The sequence below is a fragment of the Galeopterus variegatus genome, unplaced genomic scaffold (genome assembly GCF_000696425.1).
Source record: "Galeopterus variegatus unplaced genomic scaffold, G_variegatus-3.0.2 Scaffold3702, whole genome shotgun sequence".
Lineage (NCBI taxonomy): Eukaryota > Metazoa > Chordata > Mammalia > Dermoptera > Cynocephalidae > Galeopterus > Galeopterus variegatus.
In genome coordinates this window covers 122,533-148,343 of record NW_007729813.1, presented here as the reverse complement: position 1 = coordinate 148,343, position 25,811 = coordinate 122,533, and the positions used below count along the sequence as shown (strand labels likewise).

General features: G+C 41.0%; 1 protein-coding gene across 1 annotated transcript in view; it reads right to left on the bottom strand.

The window, feature by feature from the left end:
• The window catches only part of SEMA6A (sema domain, transmembrane domain (TM), and cytoplasmic domain, (semaphorin) 6A), a 150,119-nt gene that overhangs the window by 64,799 nt on the left and 59,509 nt on the right, over positions 1-25,811 (bottom strand). Inside the window, exons 2-6 of the mRNA XM_008585763.1 lie at positions 12,319-12,456; positions 10,021-10,138; positions 7,191-7,251; positions 6,081-6,143; positions 5,262-5,363 (exon numbers count right to left, since the gene is read on the bottom strand). Coding sequence (XP_008583985.1) covers positions 5,262-5,363; positions 6,081-6,143; positions 7,191-7,251; positions 10,021-10,138; positions 12,319-12,418 — 444 coding nt within the window. The 5' untranslated portion in view covers positions 12,419-12,456. The remainder of the gene's footprint in view (positions 1-5,261; positions 5,364-6,080; positions 6,144-7,190; positions 7,252-10,020; positions 10,139-12,318; positions 12,457-25,811) is intronic.

Genomic DNA, 25,811 nt, shown 5'->3' with positions numbered 1-25,811 from the left:
CCCTTTTCTTCAGATCACACTCAACTACATTTCCCACCCTCCTCGCAGTCAGTTGTGGCCACGACTGAGTTCTGGCCAGTGGAATGTGAGTGTAAGGATGTACACCACCTCTAGGTCTTGCCCCTGAAAACCTCCCAGGGTCCTCTGTCTTGCTGTCTTTCCACAGTCTCCCCCACTCCCCCTGAAACAGAGGATCCAGCAGAGGATTTGAGGACCCTGAGAGATAGTAGAGGTAAGAGCAGGATGGAGCCTGACTTCCTGATCAACCTTGTGGAACAGTCACCTCTCACCAGCCCACACTAGACTGTGATGTGAGCTGGAAATATACTTGTTTGTTCAGCCACTAACATTAGCCAGAGGTTAGCCTACCTTGACCAGTGATACAGTGGATCCTACTTTATATCACGCTGCCTCCTTCCTTACCCCAAGGGATCTTCCTAGCGTATAAACTCTCATCACCAGAAAGTCCATAAAATGATCTCCATATCATTAATGTTTTTACATCCATTTGTGGCTCAATCCTCTTTAAAGAAGATAAACCCACGACAGCACTGGTGATGAGGAAGAACCCATGGAAAGGCTGTAAGCAGTAAATTCTGGTGCCCTGAATCCAGGTGCTTGAGGTCACCCAGCAGGAGAGTGAGGTTCTCACCGAGCAGCCATTAGTGTCATCCAATCCATTGTGCTTTCTGCCCTAACCCCCCTGAAAATGTTTCAGGGATGTGACAGGACTTTTCTATCTGTAACTGCTCTGAGATGGCCCCTGTTAAAGCTATTCTATTTTTTTTAAACTGAAGTTGAGAATCACATAAGATACTTGTGTTAAAAACATATATATATTTAGGGGAAAGATGTATTCAGATATTTTAGTCCAACAAGAGCTTTCTGTTGAACGGTGACAGATTTTGTGGTCTGTGGGTCTGGCAGGTACTCAAAAGTGATGCTTAGCACACAATGATGGAACAGAAATGCCCTTATCCCAAGCAGTGCATCCTCTAATCCAGGCCATGCGGAAACAGTATACAAGGGGGATATGTTGGTTTTAAATGTACCTACTCTAAAAATGTGGCTATCGCTATAGCTACTCAAGGCAGGAAGCAGTGAAGAATTAATGCACAATAAATACATCTTTCCTTTAAAGAAATGTATTCTGCCCCCCAGCACTTTTTTTTTAAATGAAAGTATTTTTCAAATATTTTACTCCAACAAGAGCTTTCTGTTGAACCGTGACAGACTCTGTGGTCTGTGGGTCTGGCAGGTACTCAAAAGTGATGCTTAGCACACAATGATGGAACAGAAATGCCCTTATCCCAAGCAGTGCATCCTCTAATCCAGGCCATGCGGAAACAGTATACAAGGGGGATATGTTGGTTTTAAATGTACCTACTCTAAAAATGTGGCTATCGCTATAGCTACTCAAGGCAGGAAGCAGTGAAGAATTAATGCACAATAAATACATCTTTCCTTTAAAGAAATGTATTCTGCCCCCCAGCACTTTTTTTTTAAATGAAAGTCTTTTTCAAATATTTTACTCCAACAAGAGCTTTCTGTTGAACCATGACAGACTCTGTGGTCTGTGGGTCTGGCAGGTACTCAAAGGGTGATGCTTAGCACACAATGACGGAACAGAAATGCTCTTATCCCAAGCAGCGCATCCTCTAATCCAGGCCATGCGGAAACAGTATACAAGGGGAATATGTTGTTTTTAAATGCACCTACTCTAAAAATATGGCTATCGCGATAGCTACTCAAAGGCAGGGAGCAGTGGAGAATTAATGCACAGTATTGGTTTATGACTTTGGAAAGATCCAGAGACAAAACAATACCATAGTGAAATCCTCTTTCCATGAAGTAAGGACTAATCTTTGCAGTAGTCATCAAATCTCAGACTTAACAGCAGCCTCTGGGAAATTAAATCACCACAGAGTATAGATAATTATACAAAGAACCAGCCTGACTTTTGCAGAAAGTTCAAGAGATTTAGAGAACAGGAGGGAAGAGGTGTATGGAGTGTAGTTTTACATTTATAGTGGGTAGCCTTCAAAATTCTTCCCCAGATAATCTTATTTGGGTCTATAATCTCTCTAATACATTCAGCTTATGTTCCCTATAAAAACTATATGAATCAGGTCATGGTGCAGAGGCAGAGACTGGAAATTTGTCATTCTCCTGCTCCAAGTTACTCTAATCAACTTGAAGCTTCTGTGCTATGATGAGACTTGGGTTTTTCAGTGAAAAACCAGTCATTGTTTTTGCTTTGAATCTTTCATCCTGATCTCTTGATAAAAAACCACTTAGGAGAGAGGCTGTCATTCTCCCTGCAGCCAAATACATTATGACCCCATCATCAGCAAAGTCAAGCTGTGCTCTGAGTATAAAAGAACACTTTTCTGAGCAATGCCAAGGTTTTTTACTACTGTTCACAGTGCTAGGCATATCGACGGGGACTGAGCATGAACAACATCCCATCTGTGGCTTCGGAGAGACCCGAGCTCCTGGAACCTGTCTCAGCAGGTGTGGTGAAAACAAGCAAGAGGTGACAGCATCACTGTAGGTGAGACATCGTGGGAAATGGAACATGGATGGGAACAATGAGCTAGACCACTCATGGCCTGTGTATCGCAGAGCCAAGAAAACCTGTAATTTGTCATGAAAGATAGCTTTCCAGCTGGGGAATTCCTTGAGATTTGTTAGAAGCATTAATCTGAATGAGTCCTAAACAATGACAAACAGGGATTGAATACTAAGTGGCAGAATTAAAGTCAAAACTTCAGCTGCATTCTGTCACTGGCTGGAATAAATGTTGAGCTGGACTGGTTGCTTCTATTATAAGCTCATGGATCCTGTCTTTATCTTAAAAATGTGGTCTTTCATATATATAATAGACTTTTTGTATTAATTTTGATTTTTAAACATTTCACATTAAAAACCTAATTTATCTTAATTACTGAATTTTTCGGTGCCCCTTCTATTTTGTGCCTGAGCCGAGTGCCTCACTTGCCTTGCCCTGATCCTGGACCTGCTGGTGCCCATTTCCAAGCATAAGCATGGGCCTGAGGGTGAAATAGACCCTCCCTTCCATGTCTAAGCTAAGAAAAGGAGGGGGGCTTTTCTGGTGAGCCTGCTGTTTCTGATTCCAGCTCATCATTGCTTTTTCTCCTCCATCACACCCCTAGCGTTTCACTTCAGAATGATGAAACCCAAATCTGTATTTCTCCCCACATCTCCCCCTAAATCAAGGCTTACGCATTCATCTTCTTGCTAGATATCTTCACTCATGTCACATAGGCATTGCCATCCACGGTGCTAAGTATCTTCACCAGGTGCAGAATGGAACCCCAGTTTCTCACCACCCCACCCAACCTCACCGCTCTTCCTTTCTGAATTGGTCTGAACTGGTGGCAGTCTCGTCCATCCAGTCACCCAGCAGCAGCCGACCTGTCATTTCCAACTCCTCTCTTCCTCTTCTTATCCTGTGCTTCCTATCCATTACTAAATGCTACCGGTTCTGGTCACTCAGTATTTCCTGAATCTACTCTATTCCCTTCTGCTCCGGGGCCAGCTACTTTGCCAGTGTCACCTCACCACCCAGCAATTCAGAGCCATGTGAGGCTTCCTGAGCTCAGGAGGCCCTTTCCTCCACACTTTGTTCATGCTCTCACCTACTGCAAAGCCCTTCTTCCACTGTGTGGCTACCTTCCACTTAACCTTTAAACAAAGGCCAGGCCTTACTTCATTCGTAATTTATTCCACAAAAATTTCTCAAGCACCTGTTTGAGAGGCACTTTGTGAGGTTCTGGACAGTCACAGATGTGGTCCCTGACCTTGGAGAGCCTATGTCACCATGCACTATGTCACCACAGCAGCAATTCCATGAAATTGTAATTTTCTTCTCCCTGGCTGGCTTCCCTAGGATGGAGACCTCCCATCCGTCTTTACCACCTTAATGCCTAGCCACAGTAGAAGCTAGTAGAGTTTGGATGTGTTGTTCCCCCAAAACTCATGTCAAAACCTGATCCCCATCTAAGCAACGTTGCGAGTGGTTTGGGTTATGGGGGCAGATCCTTCATGAATAGATTAATGCCTGGAGTAGGGTAGTGAGTGAGTTCTCACTCTATTAGTTCCCGCGAGAGATGGTTGTTTAAAGGACCCTGGTACCTCCTCTCTTCTCTTCTCTCTCTCTCTCTCTCTCTCTCCCCCTCCCCTACCATGTGATCTGCTTGTACCCACTGGCTGTCTGCTGTTTTCTGCTGTGAGTAGAAGCAGCCTGCGGCCCGCATCAGATGCAGCTGTCCCAGAATCATGAGCTGAATAAACCTCTTTTCTTTATAAATTACCCAGTTTGAGGTATTCCTTTATAAGCAATACAAAAATGGACTAATGCAAAGCTCAATACATGTTTGCTGCCTGAAAGACAGTGGCAGAAAGAAAGGACAAGGAAAGCTCACAGGTGTGGAGCTGAGCCTTAGATCACACCACCACTGTTGCTACAGCTGGTGACCTCCCTGTTTCTACAGGAGCACTGCTACCAGCTGCGTCAGAACTACCTGGATTCACTAACTGTGTGAGTGTTATTTTCTTTTCCTTGCATAAAGGCCAAAGTTAGTAAGGCCATGGTCAAGGCAGCTGAGTGCTAAACGGAATTAAATCCCTGTGTTCTTAAAAATCTTACCTAAATGAACGTCTACAGTTTCAAGTGGCATGCTTTCGAGATACCTTTCACAATAGGAATCACTCACCATTTAAGTGTGTTTTTGTGTTCAGAGAGGAAATAGCGGGGTGGGATGGAGAAAAAGAAAGAGAGAAAATCCACAAGGTATATGTGGTAAGTATGTTGGTCTTCCGAACAATAAAGAATAGGGTCTTACAGAAACTAACTTTGCTGGGTAGGCTCTTTAAAGATGTGTCAATCAATGCTGAACAAACAGGAAGCACAGAGGCCTGCTCAGGATCACTCATGTGGAGCAATGCATTAAACTGAGCAAGTGAGGAACCCAGGTGGTGTTGAATTACCCCTCTTAGGTTGCTGCAGGTGCAATCCCAGTAAATTATGAAATGCCTCCTAGCCGTGTGGTCTGAACAAACAGGAAGCACAGAGGCCTGCTCAGGATCACTCATGTGGAGCAATGCATTAAACGGAGCAAGTGAGGAACCCAGGTGGTGTTGAATTACCCCTCTTAGGTTGCTGCAGGTGCAATCCCAGTAAATTATGAAATGCCTCCTAGCCGTGTGGTTCCAACAGACGAATAGCATTTATTTACCTTATAGTTTCTGCAGGAAGGGTTGAAGGCATTGGTTCCACAGACAAACAATGTATCATCGTTTTTCTTCAGAAGAACTTTAATAAAGTTGTGACACTCATCCTGAAAAATAATTCAAAACTGTTTTGTATCAAGTCCATTTGATACAGAAACCCATTCTTCACCGTTCACCATGACCTGCAGACGGTAAGCTTAACAGGAAGGTGGCTGACAAGTTCCCCAGTTAAAAGTTCAAGTTCTTCCTAATGTTAACCAAAAGATGATGTCAACAACAATTGCTGTTTCAACAGTAAGAAAAAATATATCATAGAATGGAAGAGTGTGTGTTTATTTTATGTCACAAAAAGAAAGCAAGTCTGGAAGTGCCAACCTCCCATCATATTAATTTTAATGCCATATGCTCCAGGGTCCCTTGATGTACAAGGCTTCTGGTTGAAGTGTGTTTTTATGTTGTTATATGACTAAAGGCACAAACTTCTGTACGTCTGTTGAAGCCTTTTATGAGCTCTTCCACAGACTCCCTGGGGCCTGTGGACCGTGAGCTGGGCTACAGGAGAGAGCACTCAGAAGACCCGAGGCAGCCAGCTTTGTGGTCATAATCCCGAGCACGCCTGACTAGTTCATGGTGCAGTCCTAGCAGCTGTCGTAATGTTTCATCACATTAAAAGCAAACTATTTTTGCAAATTAAAGCCTTCAATAAGTTGATGGAAAAAGCAATTACTGGGGGAAAAGGGAATAGCATGATCCATTCTACATCACAGTCTCCAGCAAAAACTTAACCCAAAGTGGCAGCTGCAGAAGAAATGAAAATTGCCTACCTTATGCTTTCCCTTCATTCTGCATGTGTCTACATCAGCCTGTCTAGATTTCCATGTCAGTTTCTGCAGGGATCAAGAAAGAAATCAATTAGAGCCCAGAGGTTGTTGCATTTGACTTTAGAAGAGTTCCCTTGGGGATACTAGAGTCTGAACATATATTTATTGAAAGCTTTCTGCACCCTTTCTCCATGATTAATTCACCATAACAACCAAAGATTAGAGATGGAAATGTTCATTTAATTTTCAACTCCTATCTATTCATTAAAACTATAAAATGGTCTTCTTTTTGAGATAAGGATGAAGGAGAAAGGAGAGAAGAATAAACAGCAGTGAGGAAATTTCACACAAAATATCCAAATTAGCTTATTAAATTATGCTCATTTAATAATCAACTACATTGTATATTGACAAAATAAAAATAATAAAAAAATTATGCTCATTTTGATAAAATACATGTTCTTGCCCTTTCTCTTCAGTTGATCAATCAATTTTCATAAAGTAACATTTTTTTCTTAAAATATGGAAATCATTTCCTTAAACATAAAGGGAACATTCACGTTAGGTGGACAAAGATTTAATTCAGGTTATATCCTTCACATAAACGAATGGACTACAGAGATCTTCTACTTCTATGGCACACATTTTATTAACTAAAATATCCCACATAAGGTAAGCTTAGGTCTACTTTATGTTTGTTTGAAATGGATAATGGTCAAATTCCTGAACCACAACAGTCAAATCAAACAATGTTGCAAGTCATGGAAGCATAGCATTGAAACATTGGTAGAATACATTTGTGGGACAAAATTTTACTTACGAAAACTGATATTCTCCTGGACAAACGTGGCAGTATTTTATTAAAGGAATTTAGAAATTATCTAAAACTCCAAAATGTACATGCATGCATATACTTGATGAATAAAATAAATTCATAACTGTTTCCGAACGTGTATTAAACCCTTATCCAATCCCCTAATTAGGATTTCACACAGTGTGTGTTGGCATTTCCAAATTATTAGCCACATCATCTCAAGCATTTAAAATACATATTCTCTTCAAGAGCTATCCTAAGGTCCTTCATTTTAGAAAGATGATTTTCAAATGACTTACTTTGCTACAATAAATTTCTTCTGTGTGTGATGTGTCTATATCAACAGTATAAATATGGTCCCTATAAACAAAGAAAAATTAATACAAAGTCAAATGCAAGAGTCAAGACAGTTCACTTTCTGCTGAATGAGTTGTGATCTCATTCAGATAAGCTCATATCTATATTTTTTAAAAATAAGAAATCCACATACAAGAAAAAGGAAAGAGCCCAGCCTTAAAGAAATGCCTCTGGATCACATTTAGTGCCTTCTGATGAAAACTTTCCTGTAGTCACTATCCTCCCTGACACCAGAACTACAGCATCTGCATATACGTCGCTCAGGAGAGAGGACTCTGAAAGTTAATTGGCTCCAAACTCGAACACAGATGGGTTCACATGCTCTTTCAGTATCTTTAAATCCATGTACCAAACACTTGGTATTCAACATGCCACATTTGTTCACAAAGGGGCTAACAGAAAACTAATCTCTACCTCCAGCACTCCTGAGAAAATGTATTTTCAGTCTTAGCTTTGATGATTTGATCAACAAGATGGAAGATGGTAAAGGTAAAATTACTTCCAGAAGCCACTCTTTTCTTCATGAGATGATGGTCAATTAAAGTCTAAAAGGTACTTAAGCTGAAGTTTATATGTCTCGCATCTATTCACCTTCCGGTTTTGCTGAGAATTTGATACTTCCAGAAGCCACTCTTTTCTTCATGAGATGATGGTCAATTAAAGTCTAAAAGGTACTTCAGCTGAAGTTTATATGTCTCGCATCATTCACCTTCCGGTTTTGCTGAGAATTTGATCGTCTCTACAATTTGCTGCCAATATCCCTTTAGAACGGGAAAAACAGAAGCAGCAGCTCAGGTGTGGGGCTATATTTAAACACCCCCTTCTGTGTGAGCTGAGTACAAGGGTGTTTTTGTCTAGAATTCAGAAGAAAGAAAAAAAAAAAGAGCTACATTCAATGGAGGAGATGGGGGGCTAGTGAGGGAAAGCAAAACAGGTCATTTTCCCTTGAAATAACATTGACTTTTTCTAAAATGCAGGAAGTCCTGGGGCTGGAAAATTACCCACAGCTTTAAACCAGGACCTCAGGGCTCCCATGCAGACTTTCAAGTCCCCTCATTACTTAAAAGAAAGGGGGTGGAGGCAGAAGAAGGAGAAAAGAAAGAAAGGAATTCTTTGTAGGATTCACTTCAATATGTATACATTTTTCAGTTCTCAGGAAATCTGTTTGCTTCTGCTTTTAGGGAAAGCACAACAGAGAAATAAAAATAAAAACAGGCTCTCTCACGTGAAAATAAGAGGAGGTGGCAGGGTAGCTGGCTTACAAAATTCCTTGCCTGCTACTGAACTGTGTGTGTGAGTGTGTATGTGTGTGTAAGGGTGGGGAGAGGGAGAATGGGGAGGCTGTTTTGTAAACTGCTGAATTGGGAAGTTTCTTCATACTTCTGTAGGGTGCCAGAATCACCCTGCCCTTTAATTTCAAGGCAGTTTTATTGCATTCGTTTATTACTTGTTTGACTTTATTGGCGGTGCTGTCCTACAAGACATGGTGGTACCAATAGCTCCTTCTCAAGGGGTTGTTTATGGAATTGAATGAATTGTCATGTATAAAGAACTTACAACTATATTTACAACTTATAGAGCACATACAACTAGTATGAATACTGTATAAATATTCGTGAAGTGAATTTTTAACGGTTTTTAACTGTCTCTGCATTGCGCCCTGTGACTAAATGTGTGTTACTCTCAGGATGTTTTAATCTAGCCAATGTTTTTTTACATTATGTTCCAGAGCTTGTCACCTCGGAACATCTAAGTGCTTTGGAAGAATCAGGTACTATTGTTATTTACCTGTTCTTTACCTATGCTCATAGCCAGAGACAAACAGCATCTCCATTTCTTCTTCCCAGTGGAACACCACGAAATAGTGCTCCCTATTGCTGTTCATTTGAGAATTATTCTGAATGAGCTACACACCCCCCAAAATGGAGGATCATACATTATTGGAATCCCAAGAGTCTTCATCAAGATAACCTAATCCAACCTCTCATTTGGCAGAGAACACTTAGGGCTGGAGAAGTTGTGGTCCAGCTAAATTAAGGACAGAATTAGAACAAAAGCTCAAGTCCATGTAATCCATATTTAGGCAGTGTCCTTACTATGCCATTTGGCCTAAAGACATCGGTCTGTCTCAATGACATTTCCCCAATGGCTGAATATGTTTCTATTAGAGCCAGATAAAAAACCTTTCTAAAATGTATATTATGATTTTTTTGGATGCCATTGCCATTTTTTCAGAGTAATCATATATATTATATATTCACTGCAAAAATACAAATAGGTTTAGTATACACACACCTACACATACGCTAAGTAATACATATTTGCCCATTTAACTTAATTTAACAAATACGTATCAAGGAGCACGGCACTCTACTGGGAGTGTGAGTAAATATTTGCCTGTATAATCAAGATAAACAGTGGATTATTTGAGCCTAGGCTCTGAAATATGCAATTATTTCTATCTAAATCCACATAAAGTTAAACGGACAGAAAACCTTGAAAGAATGATTGCTTGACAAACTAAAGGAGCCTTTAAACTAAATAACACTGGGAAGCTCACGATCTTAAAAATGATGCGGAGCTGGTAAATTTAGGACTTTGGGCCTTCGGACATCTTGAAGGCAGACGAGAGGAAGAGCCACCAAACTAAAGGAGCCTTTAAACTAAATAACACTGGGAAGCTCACGATCTTAAAAATGATGCGTAGCTGGTAAATTTAGGACTTTGGGCCTTCGGACATCTTGAAGGCAGACGAGAGGAAGAGCCAAGTACCTAGCAGCAATGTAGAGGGTTCTGTTCATGATCATAATCATCTGGATGTCCAGTCTGTGCCTCTGCGTGGTGTTCCGTCCTGGCTTGTGGCCCACAAACACCGGATACTGTTTTGTATCTGTGAAAGGAGGAGATGGGGTCCGAGAGGAAACAGCAAAGTAAGCCAGGAATTGACAGGGTGGGGGAGGGTTACAAAAACACAAAACCATGTTTTAGTCAGACCATGCCACCATTTTCCATCTCCAAATGAGTCTGTTATTTTAGGAAATACCATGACAGAAGAGTGCTCTTTAAGAATGATCAAGTTACAGTTTCATTTCCATATGACAAGAAGCCTGGAGTTACATTTCTAAGTGTCACAATTTCTGATTTGTCCCTCTTTCTGGGGGTTAAACTTGCTGGTGAACCCTTTGCATAAAGGTGTTCTTTTCTCCCAGTTTTCTTTTCATCTTCTGTGGAGTGCTAAGCCTGAGGGGGCAGCCTGCCAAAGATCTTGTCTCGGGACAAAATTATTTCAAAGCAGCCTTCCCATCAATCACCACAAAGGCAATGTGGTCTGGAGGCGAGAGCCCTCGTCCAGGAGCCAGAAGAAAAATACCGTCTCCGCAGGCGTCCGGTTGGAATAATCTACTATTGAAGGCAGCCCTGCTAGGTTGGTTGGCATTCTAGGAACTGTGGGAAGTTCGCTCTTGAGTTAAGCAATTGGCTAATCTCACAGAAATGTGGGCTTTGACAGGACAGGGTCAAACTGAGGGTAGCCGGTCGGGTGATCTGGAATTTTCCCCTGACTTGGGGAGTCAATGAGTATATTTCTCCTTTCCTATAGTTCTCTTTGGCTGAAAGTGGGCAATTTGTAATGATACCTGACCTTTAGAAGTACCCACATCTCAACATCTCTCTGTCTTTAAACCTATAATCTCCAGAGACTAGCAATTCTGCAGGGAAACTTAGGAGGAAAGAAAGATGAGATATATTTAAAAGGCAGTTGTTTTCTGGGGAGGGATGGGGGTGCAAATAATGTCTAGAAAACCATTTGCCAATTTATGCTCAAACCCCTACATTTTAAACCCCTGTAGCATCTGAGCATTACTCACAGTGGGTGTCTTATTAGAGAGCGTCAGTGCATTTTATTCACAAGCAAGCCTGGTATGAGATTATCTTGTGCTTTTCCTTCCACTGCTCTGAAATTTCATTTACCCATTCATCAAGGTGTTTGCTAAAACAATTCACATATCTCTGCTATCATGGATTTGAGTGACCATTGAAGTGTGACCTTCAGCAGCACATTTAAGCTGGGGTCCCTTCCGTACTGGGGCACCAAAGATAGAAAACTTATCTAAAATAGAGATAAATAAATGTTTATTAAGTTTTAGTACCTTAAGTTAGGTGGACTCTGCCATTTCAGGAGTGATGACCTTGAAGTGAATAATTTGGTCCTTAATCATGCCCTTTGACCTTTAGTTCTCTAACTGTTTTTTGTGTCAGTCTTGTCCCCTCAATCTTCACATAAAATTATCTCCCTTTTCAACCCAGAGAGTCCAGCTGAAAGCTGGGCATTGATGGATCTTGTTTGTATCCCATATTAATGTTAAGCACCCTATTTATGGTTTGCTCAGTGTTTCTTTTGGGGTAATTACTGAGAAAATAGATATTTGAGGGGAAATGCTCTCTTTTACTTTTACTGTGAGGAAATACTTAGTCTTTTGGAAGGCAGGGAAAAAAAGTAGGACATTGGGTATTCTATCCAGCACACAGGTAGGACTTTACTCTCTTGAGGAGACAACTGAATTCCTAATCCTGTTGGTATCTACCCCTCACCATGAAGCAGAGACCAAAAGAAAGTTATAAACACTTAAAATAGGTCTTCTGTAAATTCAAAATAACTCTCTACCCAAGTCAAGCAATGACATAACTTCTAAGTCTCAAAAAATGTTAATGTTTTCCTCCAAAGTCATCATTTTCTGGTCATATCTCATAACAATGCTCACATATTAATCATATATGAAAATGTGCAGTACTGGCAATAGCCAAATGCAGCTGGTTTAAGGGATGAGCACGGCCTCCTGGGAGTAAGTGAGACTTCATCTCCTCGTATATCCGTGTCTCCACGACAACATTAATGGAGTTGTGTAACAGTCATCCCACCAATTTGAGCAGACATGAATTAAATACCTTTGACATCTACACAGGTTAAAATGACTAACAAGTCTCCTTTTCTATTTAATTTTTATTATTTGCTAGATGGATGCAGGCTAAAATGTCCACAAAAGGAGAGCGTGGTTGAGTGTGGGTACTCACAGTTGCCATGCGAAATACTGATTGGCTCGGAATCTTCTGGGAAACCAGCCCCAGCAAAGTGTAGCAGTGTGAAATATAGCAGCAAGACTTCTGACCTCATAGTAGTTCAGCGGGGAGACTTTATTTCTCTACTTCACCCTGCCAAAGAGCAAAGAGAGAGAAGGGATTCTTTTTTGCAAGTCAGCTTTATTCAATTTCATAAAATGAAATGGCCTTGAAGATAAAGTTGGGAGCAAAAGTCTTCTCCATTGTGAATTCACTGATTATCTTATTTTACGTGAGGAAACTGTATCCATTACCCATGGCACTCTTCTTCCCCACACATTGAGCCCTTTTGCAAAGCTTCTCCCCAGCACTGGACACACAGCCTTAGTGCCTTTGTCCCAAGCTGTCTTCAAGTAGGTCAGAAGGGGCGCACTCTTCTTCCCCACACATTGAGCCCTTTTGCAAAGCTTCTCCCCAGCACTGGACACACAGTCTTAGTGCCTTTGTCCCAAGCTGTCTTCAAGTAGGTCAGAAGGGGCAGCTATTTCACAATTATGCAACTCTGCATTCCAGAAAACATGAACAACTGAGAAGCATTTTTTGAAGGTAGATACTCTCCTTTTTCTCAGCAGCTTTAGAGATCAAAAACTATCACCCTCCAGACAGGTTTTGTTTGGTCAACCCAGGACCTTTCAGAAATTGTGTAGTTGGCAGTATTGAAAAATGAGGATATTTCTGATAATAATCTAGATTTCCAGCTTCTTTATAAAAGTCAGAATATCTGTCATACTGATCTAAATGACGGTTTCTCTCAGGCACCATGCTCCACCCCAACACACACACACAGACACACACACACTTCTATAACTGGTCCTGTTCACTCATTTCCGCTACCTGCTTGACCCCTTAGTTGAGATTTTTCACTCCTGGTTCATGTAATTCTATAGTGACCTTAGCATAAATAAAATCACATAATCTATATTTAAAAAGAAATAAGTAGATTCTTTCAGATTTTGTGAAGAATACTATAAGGAGAATCTGAAACCACGTCCTGAAATGGTATTGTTAAATTAAAAAAAATCATATCTCAATGTATTTTGGTCTCAAATACTCCCTTGCAATGAAAGAGCAGTGAATACAAATGCCAGATATACTGTACTATCATCTGTATTTTCTTGAAGATATTCTTCACATGTAGAAAAATTCTCCTAAATCTTGGAAATAAAGACAATCCTATGTAGTCCTGCTGGATACAGTGTAAAAAGACTCATAATACAGTAAATATCATATAATTCTTAGGCACATTTCAAAAAAGTGTTGATCTATCAGGGAAATTAATGTAAAATGGGGATATCTTTTCATCTTTCTAGAGTTGTGAAGTCTTTGAAGTAGCCTGCCAAAGATTTGCGTGTAGAAATGTCAAACTTAGTAACCTAGATGTCTTTGAAAGTTAATTTGGCAAACAAACTGCTAACTTATGCTTTTTTGAACACCATTTAATATCAGATACCTATGTCTCTTTTCTTTATGCCAAAAAAAAAAAAAAGCATCAATAAGCCCCAAGTGTTGCATCGTAACTTATAATTTCACAGACACAGCTGGGGCTTAATCATTTCTTCAACTGAAAAGTGCACACTAATTAATTTGCTTTATCTTGAAAATCAAAGAGGGAGACAGTTTGAGAGAAAAGCCTAAACAATTCCATATCTCCATCTCTGATGTGTAGATTAAAATTAAACCTTAAATGATTACTTGTTCACAAGGGCGATCCATTACCAAGAGATATAAACATGTATTTACAGACGGGTTAAAAGCAACAGTCTTTCCATTCATTTATTTGCCAATTCTTCACATGCTGGAGAATCTGAACCCAAAGAAAAGAAGCTCTGAGGTGCCCCTATTTGCTTCTCATGGCTCCTGTTCAGTATAACGTTAAAGGGGAGAAATCAATAAGGAAAGTAAGTAAAACATAGGCAAGAAAGACACCAGTCAGCTGATACATTTTAGGTGAGTAACACACGGGAAAGTAGAACGGTCAACATCTACCAGGGCTCGAGAGCAGTATACAGAGAGTTTGCTGCATGTAAGGGAAGAAAAAAGCAGACTCCAAAGGTCAATTCTCATTCCTTTAGAAATCTTTCAAAATATATGAATGCTTTTAAAGATTATTTTTTCTAGACATGACAAATGAGTCTCCGTCCTTCCGCAACTGCATTCATCCTTGTACATATGTCCTACAAGCTAACAAAGCAAAGTCCTGCTAGTTTATTATACCCCCCAATTTTAGTTCTTTCCATCACGAGATTGCATGGGTGAGATGCAAAATCCTCAACCCCAATGCTGGCAGGAAGATCAATCCGTGCAGAAGAAATCTACTGTGCAACTCCATAGCTTCTTTTACGCCTTACATACAGCCAGGATGATGGCCGATATATGTCATTTAAATATCTCCGGGTTTGCAACCCCAATGCTGGCAGGAAGATCAATCCGTGCAGAAGAAATCTACTGTGCAACTCCATAGTTTCTTTTACGCCTTCCACACAGCCAGGATGATGGCCGATATATGTCATTTAAATATCTCCGGGTTTATAGTAGGGCTCTCTGCTAGGAAAAATAGCTGTTTTACATATCTTTCTAATATCGCATCATAAAGGTAGCTAACATGTGTATCATATGGGTGAAAGTATTCTGGCAGTACTGGTTAATCTTGGCCAGTCCACATAAACACTTTAAAATTTTCTTCAGCTGAAGTTTTGGCATATTATTCCCTTCTCACTCAACTTGGGACCCTAACCCTTGTAAATATGTAGACAATAAATTTTCTTGTTGAGGGGTTGGCCAGTTGATTCAGTTGGTTAGCGTGTGTTGTTATAACACCAAGGTCAAGGGTTTGGATCCCCATGCTGGCCAGCTGCCAAAAAAACTATTGTTGAAATAATTACTTTATGGAGGGATCCTGATCCAATAACTTTCTCATTTCTCATCCTTCAGAACATGGACTGAGTCTCCCACCTAAGATCACAAAATACAGACTTGTACCAGTCCAGGAGAACAAAACAGACAGGAACTTTCCACTGAGTTTAAAAATCTCTAGCTAGCTGGGCTGCTGCAATTTAAGAGGTTAAGTAATTTTCAAAACTTTGGAAGCGCTACCCACCTATGGCATATTTATAGGTACCTACAAACATTTGTCAGTTTCCCTGTCTATGACTATGCCTTTATAGGCTAAATATGATGGTCTTAAGCAGCTATTCGGAAAATTAGATAAAGGAAGACTGTCAATATGAGGATTCTACACAAAAACATTTATTTCAAAAGTAAGCTTATTATACCTGAATTTTCCATCTAATTGTCTCAGCCTTCCGTTACTCATTTCTAGCCTGAAAAGAAATGACTTTTGTAAAATATACCACTTTACATAACTACAAAATTATAACCCTACTCTGCCCCAATCCTCAAAATTCATGGAAAAACCTTAAGAACATTCATAACCTTAATAAGCATCTGCTTGGTGAATTTATTAGGTCTATTTAGGTTCATCTAAAATTAATTTGTATAGACTTTCTGTGTACTCTGAGCCCAGACAAAAACTCTTTTAACTGTAATTTTTCCACAGTTTTTAAGACCAAATTAAATAGTAAAACTGTGATGTGCAAATGGTGTTGTGACTATTGGCTGCCATGAGCCAAATCAACCAAGCCGAATGTTAACTGGTCAGGAAACTAGCCTGCAAGTATTCCAGACTGAGGACCAAACAAACAGAGCTAAAAGGAGGTCTGTCTGAAAATCCTGTGAATGAATTTATGCTGCTAATTGGTTTTTAAAAATAATAAAATCTTTTCAATAACTGGAGCGTCATCCACCTGCCCCCACCCCCCACACCCTCATCATATAAAGGTCATTGTGTTGGCAAAGCATGAAGCAAAGTGCATGTCAGTGGAGCTGGGAATGATCATGAAGTCCGACAGTGAGGTCACCAATGGCCATATTTTACTTCTAATCCATCAGGTTAATTTCATAAGAGCCATGATAAGCCTACCGAGCCAAAGCACCTCTCTGGCTTATCCCAGACACTAGTTCCAATCCTCTTGACCAACTATTCCCCCAAATCCTGCCCTGGAAAATTGCACTGGGACTCACAAACTGGCAATATTGGTCAAAGCTGGCTCGCAGAGAAGAAAAAAACTAAATTAGCAACATTCCAAAAAAATTAGGAGATTTAACACAAAACTCCAGATTTCTGGCTTATTAAAATAAAAAGGTCAGAGATCTGGTTTTGCTGGCCCTTGGCAACACTCAGGCTGAGCAGTGGCTGCCCAAAGTAGAGAGGAAACAGTCCCACCACTTCACAGTTTCTTCAGAAGCCCTCCGTGCCCCCAGAACTGACCCCCGAAGGCTCGGAGAGCAACCTCTGTGCCACGCAGGTAAAGGACATCACTGTGCTGCATGAGGTATTCTGCTCATCTTTACCATCATCAGCAAGTTGCTGTGTGTCAGCCTTAGCTAGTGAACCCTGTGGGACCCAATGTCTACACACAGAAATGAACAGACATTACTTGTTTTAAAGAGCATTTGGGCGCTCTACACACTGTCTACATGTCCAGTGGCAGCAAGCACTTTCAAGGTGGACTTGGCTTTATGGATATAACTTGTGTCTGATTTGGTACACATGACAGCATCTTCCAGAATGTTGCTATCCAATGAACATTTTAATAATAAGTGGTAATGATGTGAAATTAATATATCTAGAAACTTGCAAAAACAAAATGCTAACTTTAAGTATGGCCTTGTAATAAAGTGAAAATGATGGTAGTGGCATGTTTTTCCCCATGAGGAAAGTCATTTACTACCATGTTTCAGTAATTCTTTTAAAAAAGCACATTTTCTACTGACATCATAGGAAGTTTTAAAGGTAATCAATAATTTACACTGTTGTTAATAGAAGGAAGGGCACACTAACGGTGTGACACCCTGGCCAAGTCTGTGAGCCTCCCTGGCTCCCAGTTTGCTCACCTGTAAAACGAAAGGATCTGAAATATACCTCCGGGCTCTGAGATTGTACTATTTTAGGAGATCCTGCCCCAGTGAAGAAGAGTGTGTGTGTGTGTGTGTGTGTGTGTGTGTGTGTGTGTGTGTGTGTGGAGAGAGAGATTAGGAAGGACAGTACAGAGAGTGACCCTAAGCCAGGCCACCCCACTGCAACACATATCCAAGGCCATGGACACCATCTGGAGGTGTGGGGTTGGGGAAAGGAGGAAAAACAAGGTATCCCAAGCTGTGGCAGGGCGGGGTACTGGAGCCCCACACGCCTCGTGTGTGTGTGTGTGTGTGTGTGTGTGTGTGTGTGTGTGGAGAGAGATTAGGAAGGACAGTACAGAGAGTGACCCTGAGCCAGGCCACCCCACTGCAACACATATCCAAGGCCATGGACACCATCTGGAGGTGTGGGGTTGGGGAAAGGAGGAAAAACAAGGTATCCGTCTTTGCCCTAAAAGGCAGCAGGAAAGATAGTGGGGTTCTAGCAGTCGTGTCTGGCACTCTCTGAGATTACAGCAATGGTCAGGCCCAAACAGCACCTGGGCAAGTGCTCTTTCCAAAACAAACAGTGGAACAGGCTCATTTTTTTTCTATACTCTTTCCTTTTTGCCTCTAAACAGCAGGTCATTTGGAAACTCAGGACAGTCAATGTGTCAATGCGTGATACAGTATGTAGCAAACAGGAGGGGTAGAACAGATTCTCTTCAGTGCAGCTCTCAGCGGATTGCAATAGGCACAGCAGGAAAAGTTGTGAAAAGTTCATCAAGCTAGAGCAAAGGAATCCCAGCATGTTCTACTGCCTTGTCTCAAGTTCAGGACAAATTTCAAGTCCGATAAGCTGAAGAGAATGCTGTTGTCACCATTTAATCATATTCAGTGTTTAGTTGGATTTTACACTAAGTATAATGTTTCCATTTTTATTACTCTGGCTGTCCGATCTCATCATCTTTGTCTTTACAGCGTGACTGTCTTTAAAAGTCTGAATTCAAATTGGTTTAAAAGCTCCTACATGAGATCAAACTATTGCTAACAATATCAAAGAGCAGAAAGAGCAGAGAATAAAACATAGGCTTTGAAGCCCTCTGTTCCCCGTACGAGCTGGGACCTTTGGCAAGATGCTTAAACTCTCTGAGCCTCAGTTTCTCCATCTTAAGAGTGTCTCAGAGACTGGTTGCACATAATCCTCAATAAATGTTTGTTTATTCCTCAGTTAAGATACTAAAAATTGCCTTTTAATAGCTTTTCTTGGACTTCCTTAAGAGATCAGGCAGCCCTGGATTAGCTCTTGGTGTTCAACTACTTTAGTGGGAGCAGAAGTCCCCATTAGTCCCTGTTCCTCCCCATTCCCTCCTTCCAGGTCACTCGCTTCCTATCTCTGGAGGTGGGTCCCTGGGAAAGGCAGGAGAATCTGTCTCAGGAGTCGCACTCACACTGTGTGATTTTTAAAAACAGATCATGGCACTCATACAAGTAGTACAAAGAAAAATAATGTGGAAAATGGAGAAAGGATGGGATGGAAGTGGAGGTTTATTGAGCACCTTCTGTGAGCCAAGTACACACACATATTACTTTATTTAAACATCACAGCAACTGAGAGAGACAGGATTTATTATCTCCATTGTACACATGAGGAAATTGAGGCTCAGGGAGGTTAAGTGACATTGCTAGGCAGCACACAGTAACTTTTTACAGCTCAGGAGGCACCCCTAGGCTCAGGGAGGTTAAGTGACATTGCTAGGCAGCACACAGTAACTTTTTACAGCTCAGGAGTCAAAAGGGAAAGCTCGGATGCACCCCCAGGTTTGTGTGATGCCAAAGCTTATGTCCTTCCCAGGACATCAAAGGAAGGGGAAAGGAAGGAAGGTTGGAAAGAGAGAGATGCTGGCATAAATGGAAACTGCACTTAAGATCATAGTTGAATATAGGTTGATGCATCCATGCTTACATGGACAGAGTGGCTGAAAGTCTTTAATGGCTCCAGTAATAAAAGTCTATAAAAGGAGTGCACAGTTGCTTCCAAACATGTAGGCATGCAAAGCCTCACTCCACTTTATGGCCCTGTGATTGTAGGCTCATCAGAAAGATGCAAAAGCTTCTCAACCACAGCCAGAGGAGGAATTGATTATCCCAGGACATTGCTGTGTTAAGTGGAACCACTTGCCTACTTGCAGCCTCCCTTCATAGTGATATTTTCAAGTCAACAGAACATAGAGAACAGTGTCAGTTGTGAAGGGTAAGAACAAAGCTATCTGCTTCAGTAGCTGATAAGACAAAAAGATCTGGACACCTCTTAAGTCAAAGGAAGGATCCTCTGTCCAGAGAGAGGTGGGAAAGCAGGTGGTTGTGCAGAAAAGCCAGCTTGCTGGATGATGGGGACCTGTCTCACAGGGATTGGGACTGCTGACTACTTGCACCAGAGGAGAATTTAAAGAATTAATGAGTGTTTAAAAAGCAGGTGTCCTTCACTTACCTGGACAGCAATTCAAGGGGTGCAGTATTAAGAGTATGCCGCTGTCCACAGGACACAGAACCGGGTAAAGAACACTTCCTAATGGAATTAGAAGCAACTTGGGCCCATTGATACTGGTTGAAACCTTTACTGTACCCAGTCTTCAGGGACCACGAGGGCTACCTACTCAGTGATATTTGCATTAAGATTCACACAAATGAGAAAAATAGCTCTAGCCTTTCAATAAAGCATCTAGTCTTTCTTTCCGCCACATCTCAGCCATTAACAGAGACATAAAAGCACCCATTTTGGAGGAAAGGGAAATGCCACAGACCTAACTTCAACACATTTTAGAGAATGATGATGGCATTCAATGGAGGATAATAATAAATATCGACTATGTATAATAGATGTTCCATTTTAGATCTGAAACCACTGTCGCAAGGGCGCAGAAAAACAGTTGTGAATTCAGAAGTACTCAGAAAAAAACTAAAAAAAAGGGGTGGTGGTGGTTGGTTGTATACCTGTTATCTTTTGAGGAGAGAAGGCAATTCTTGTCTTTCAGGTGACACTTTTCTTTCTCTCTGCTCCTCCACCCCCCCACTCCCAATACATTTAATGCACTTTGCTTGGATGTTTCAGATACCTTCTAATGGCTCATTAGGACTCTGCTGCCATAGTCATGATCTTAGCAGGTCTGGAAATATTGTAGCAAACTATCTTGATTTCAAAAATCTGCAACAGTCTCCATGTTTACCCAGGGCATGCCTCAGCTTTTTGCCCTTTCCATCTCTTTAACTTTTTATGATATTGCTGAATTCAAATGTCCGCTCCAGATGCAGAAACAAATACCTTCTTTATTCCACTCTTAAGAAAACTGAGGCCCCAAGAAGTGTGGTCACTTGCTAAATGTGGCGCAGCGCAAAAGTGGCCAAGCTGAGCAGCAGTCGCAGGACTCCTGACTCCTCCAGGGAGCTTGTTCCCTACATTACGTTGCTTTCAGGAAGAAAGCCAAACTTCGTTCATTTCTCCTTGGCTTGCTGCCTGGTGTTCATTACTTCTACTGCCTGATTTCCATCTCACTGACTCCCTGTTTCCTACCAGGAGCCAGGCTCTGTGCTAAGATGCTTATACAAACAGAGATGAACACCCCCTCCCCCTTAACCCCCCTGGGAAGGATCTCACTGCTTAGTGGATGGGTCTGACAGCTCCTGCCCATTGTCCCAAAATAGAACATGTAAACAAACAACAATAATTTTTTGAAAAGAAATAAAATTCAGTTGGAAACACTACCTGGAGGGTGAAGATGTTGCAAGAAGCATGTGACATGAGGTGAGATGATTAGCAAAGGCTCTGAGTGGAGAAAGCCTTGGAACAGGGCATGAGCTTTAGATGGAGCAGGTAGGAGCTAGGACATTTCAGGTAGAAGGGCCAGGTCAAGACAGCAGGGTGTTAAATTGGACAACACCAAGCAGAGGGATTTTTGGACACTCAAATTGGCTGATTTAACTCTTTGCTTAAGCAATTTTAAACATTTGTCTGAAGTAACGGATTTTTGAATTTGACCTCAAGTTCGGTTTAAAGTATTGTAACAGAATAAAGGTAGTGTTTGATTACTTTTTTTTCTTCTAAGAATATGGGAGAAGCTCTTAAGTATAAGCTCAAATATTGGTAAGTATTTGTTCAAGGTGCTAAGTACGTGCATCATTTTCATATGACTCTCCCTAATTTTCTGTACATTTATAATTTCATTAAATATAATGCAGAGGGCAAAAAAGAACGTGCTGGAATCCAAAACACATTTCCCTAGCCCTTAGAAAGATATTTGCAGAGTGACTTTAAAGGAGCAACCTAAAGATATTTAGTGACTAGAGTTTTCCATAAACCTTAGTCAAAATCCTAGGTGGATCCAAACTAAAATAAAGCAATTGCTGTCTTTGACAGGATGATTCTCCCTAATAATTTCTCCTGTTTCCTCTCAGTAGAGTTAATAGAAAACAGAATCTGTCAGCTACACCTCTCACCTTCCTGATCCTCACACTGCCTGGGATTGCTCAGGCTCAGACGGCTGCAGGGATATGTTCTTTCCTCACTTCTGGAGTGGAAGTCAACTTCAAACATGGCTTGTAGGAAATAAAAACAACCTGCAGGTCTCTCCTTGCAGCTACGAATAACAGCCCCAAATAGCAAGGTCACCAATCATAGAACGTTGACCAAACTCTACAAATCCTTATTGTTTTCTTGTCATTTGTAAACATTTTTGGTGAAAGCCTCAATATCAGGAATGGGGTGAAAAGCATTTCCTTGAACTAAAATGTTGGATTAAAATGTTGGAATTAAAATGTTGGAGTAGGGTCCCATGGGGCTCACTGCGTCCTTCATTGTATTCCCTGTCTCTCTCAGTGAGCTGCGATGCTTTCCCAGTGCCCCGAAAGCCAAATTAGAGTGTACATTTGACTACAAGCTTCTGATTGTACAAAAAGAGACATAATATCATTTCAGGATCTGCTCCCTATCAAAGCATGATAGTGCTGACTGCTGCTTATCATCAGAAAAGTAACTACATACACAGTGGATTCTCTGTATGTCTATGCATGGCTAGACCCATTCAGGACAGAAATGAGATGGAAGCATTATTTCTTGAATTCCCATGATTTTCCCATATTCTTTAGGAAATCTTTTTTATTTATCCAAAAAAGGAAAAAACTTCCAATGAGCTGGTGAAAACTGCAAACTTACACATTTAAACCTATTACTGAATTTGATAGATATTGCCAACTTCTGAAATTAATATCTTTATTGGAATTGTTCATGTTCTTTACACATAAAAAGTGACTCATTAGGCTGGCTTGATTTACTTAGCAAAATAATTTAAGTGTTTTCCAAAGGCAGTTTATCAATTTAAATTGCAGTGGAGAGAGGACTATTCACTAGTTGCCTCTTTCCAAATCAGAGTCAGGTCTAGTGATACCGCTCCCTAAAATGTTCGTTTGTTTTTAATGTGAAATCCTACCTTCAAAACTATTAATTATTCCCAAACATCATGAAAATATGCTTCCTTAAGGCCAATAAAAATAAATTCCAGGAAATTATGGGTTTGTTTAAATGTCTCTACCACTTAAAGACTTGATTCTGTACATAGGTGACATAAGGGTCACCACATAGATACTGAACAGTTTGTTCCCTGGAAAGTGCTTGAGCATCCTGAAGTGGTCAGCATCTGGAGGGACCATTTTCATGTGAGTGGTTCTGAAGTCTGCTCCTTAAATTTAAAGAAAAATAAGGTTTGCTATTCCCTTTTCCTCTACATGTGGATGAGGCCAGTTGATTTTGGAAATATAGGTACACAATTCCTCATTTGCAATTACAAACAAAACAAAACAAACCCCTGAAAACCAAAAGTTTTTTCCTACTCATTTGGTGACAAAAGTTGACTTGAACTGGCATGAGACCATTTATAACCTTTATTTATCCTTCCTTAGGATGAATAGTTATACATTTCACTGCAAAATACTAGTAGGGTTCATTACTAGATATTGACCCAAACCCCACTGGGGTATGTATCTCATGTTCCTTTTCTAAAATCTGAAAAATTTTAAGTTCTGAAACACCTGTTTCAAGGATTTCAAAAAAAGAGTCTGTGGTACTATATGCCTTTGTTCCTAAAGAGATTAAAGACAGAATAAAAAGTGAGGAAGAAAGGAGATCCTTTATAACGAATTCCCAAAGCTGGCTTTGCTAAACTCAGGAGCTCTCTAATCATCCCACAGCATGTTGTGAAATTCCCATTGAATTAAAAGAAAAATTAATCTGATTTTATTTATTTTTTAAAATGTATGTCATATTATACTTGTAAGAATAATTCAGAGATTGGGAATTGCTGACTGAGTTATTTTTAATTTCCTCTCTTCTATGCTTATAATGACAGGTTTCCAGGCTCCTCTCCATACAAGGGACCATCAAGAAGAGGTTTCCACAAAATAGTAATGCTCACAAAGCAGATGTAACTTTGGTAGAGAGGGTCTCAAAGCCTCTTTCATAAGCAGTAACATTCTGCCACAGCAGAAGTGACTGCCTCACCAGGCCCCCGACCCCTCTGCCTGAGGGAAGCTTCGTGTCTCCTTCCACCTGACAGCCAACCACAGACAGTCCAGCACGCCTTCCTCTCTCTGTATTAAATACGTAGACTTCACAAGCTTTTTGTGCAGTTGCTGGTGGTTTCTTGGAAGGAGTGTCCATGATGTAAGCAGCCTGTACTCTCTCCCTACCCTATGGAATAACTCTGGTAATGGCCTTTTCCAATCTCTGTCATAGAGGCAATTGTCATCTGGCAGCATCTGTCCTCTGCTTTGTTACATGTACCTGCCTGTAAGCTTCAAATACCTGCAGCTTTCTTTTGGTAAATAATACCAAACATTTAGGAACTAATTAATAAAATGAAGAATTTGGATTTCCAGAGTATTTTGGGAGGAAAACTGTTATCTTGGACAATGTGGGTGGGGGTGAAGACATGTCCTGTCCCTGTCCTCTTGGAGGTGCTCCTCCACTCACTGTCTCTCTCCTTTCTTTCTTTCTCAAAGTGGACATTAGGCACCAGGCACAATGGTAATCAGTTTTAACTCTGAGATAAAATGGAGGCAAATGGTTAATATCAGATAACCTGGACACAAGGTTAATTACTGCAATTCAAATTATCTGGAGAGAGGACAGCACATGGATATCACTGATTAAACCCTAAATAAAAAACAAAAATCAGGATTCCTATAATTAATAGCATAGCAGACAATCACTATAATTACAATCTGCCAGAGAGACCAGAATCAGGAGGAAAGTGAAATTATCCAATAAGCTTGAGTTTGGCTGGCAGAAACCAAATTAAAGTGCTGAGGGTCAGACAAAAGAGGCGATAAATCAGAGAGAGAGAAAGTGAACGTGAGACATGCGCCCAGCCCAGCGGACATGCCCACGCCTATCACCCAGCAGGGCACAAGGATCCCACAGCGTGCGCTTGCCTTCCTGTGAGAGGAAAGGAGGCACTGGGAATGGACACCTGGCTCTGCAAGCTACTTATCCCCTGGTTACTGGGAAACAGAGGTCCACCCGGGTCATCCAGGCTTTCACTGGTAAGGATTCGAAGGTCTGAGCAGTGAGAGGGGAAAGTCACGGCTACAGAACACACGCAGAAGGAAGAACGCATGAACTTCTCTTCAAAAAGGAGATTCTGCAGGTTCACTTTGAATAACTAAAAGACTAAGACAGAATAATTTTCTCCTCAAACAGCAATAATCTCCCTGTTCAGTTAACATATTTTTCAACTCTCCAAAGAGTTAAAAAAAAAAAAGTCATTCTAAAGTGTTATGCAAGAATAGGCAGATGTGCTCTTCATGTACCTATTTCATCAGCTCTTTCCAGCAGTGCTAAGGCATGAAAAAAAGGCTGAGTGTCCTCCAGAATCTTCAATGAGGAAAGAGCAAGATGCTGTGTGGAGCTTGGGCAAGATGACCCAAGCTGGGCACTACCGCACCATCTGAAAGTGAGGCATGTAGGGACGCCTCCTCCTCCCTCACGCAAAGGTACCAGAGTTGTTATCAATCATTCTTCCATTTTTCAAAAGTAGTTTTATTCCAAAGGAACGTGGCTTTTGTACATCATGGATTACTTTTATAGTGTTTGGGAATTACCAGCAAGAATATGAGACATGAGAAAATGCCATACATGTGTGTAGGCATTGAGAGAGGACATTGTTTTCAGTGTTCAATAAAACACCGAACTGCCTTTGTTAGTGGTTTGTCTTTGCTCACTCATCCCTTTGGTCACTCTAGAAATAGCTGAGTTTCTTTTTCTTTTTTTTGTCTTTTGTCTTTTTTCCGTGTCCAGCAACGGATCGCAACCCTCAGTGTTGCCCCTGTACCGGACCGGGGACCAGCAACGGGATCGCAACCCTTGGTGTTGCTCCCGCGCCTCGCTCAGCCAGTGAGCGGGAACTGGTCTGTATGTGGGATCCGAACCCTCGGGTGGGAGC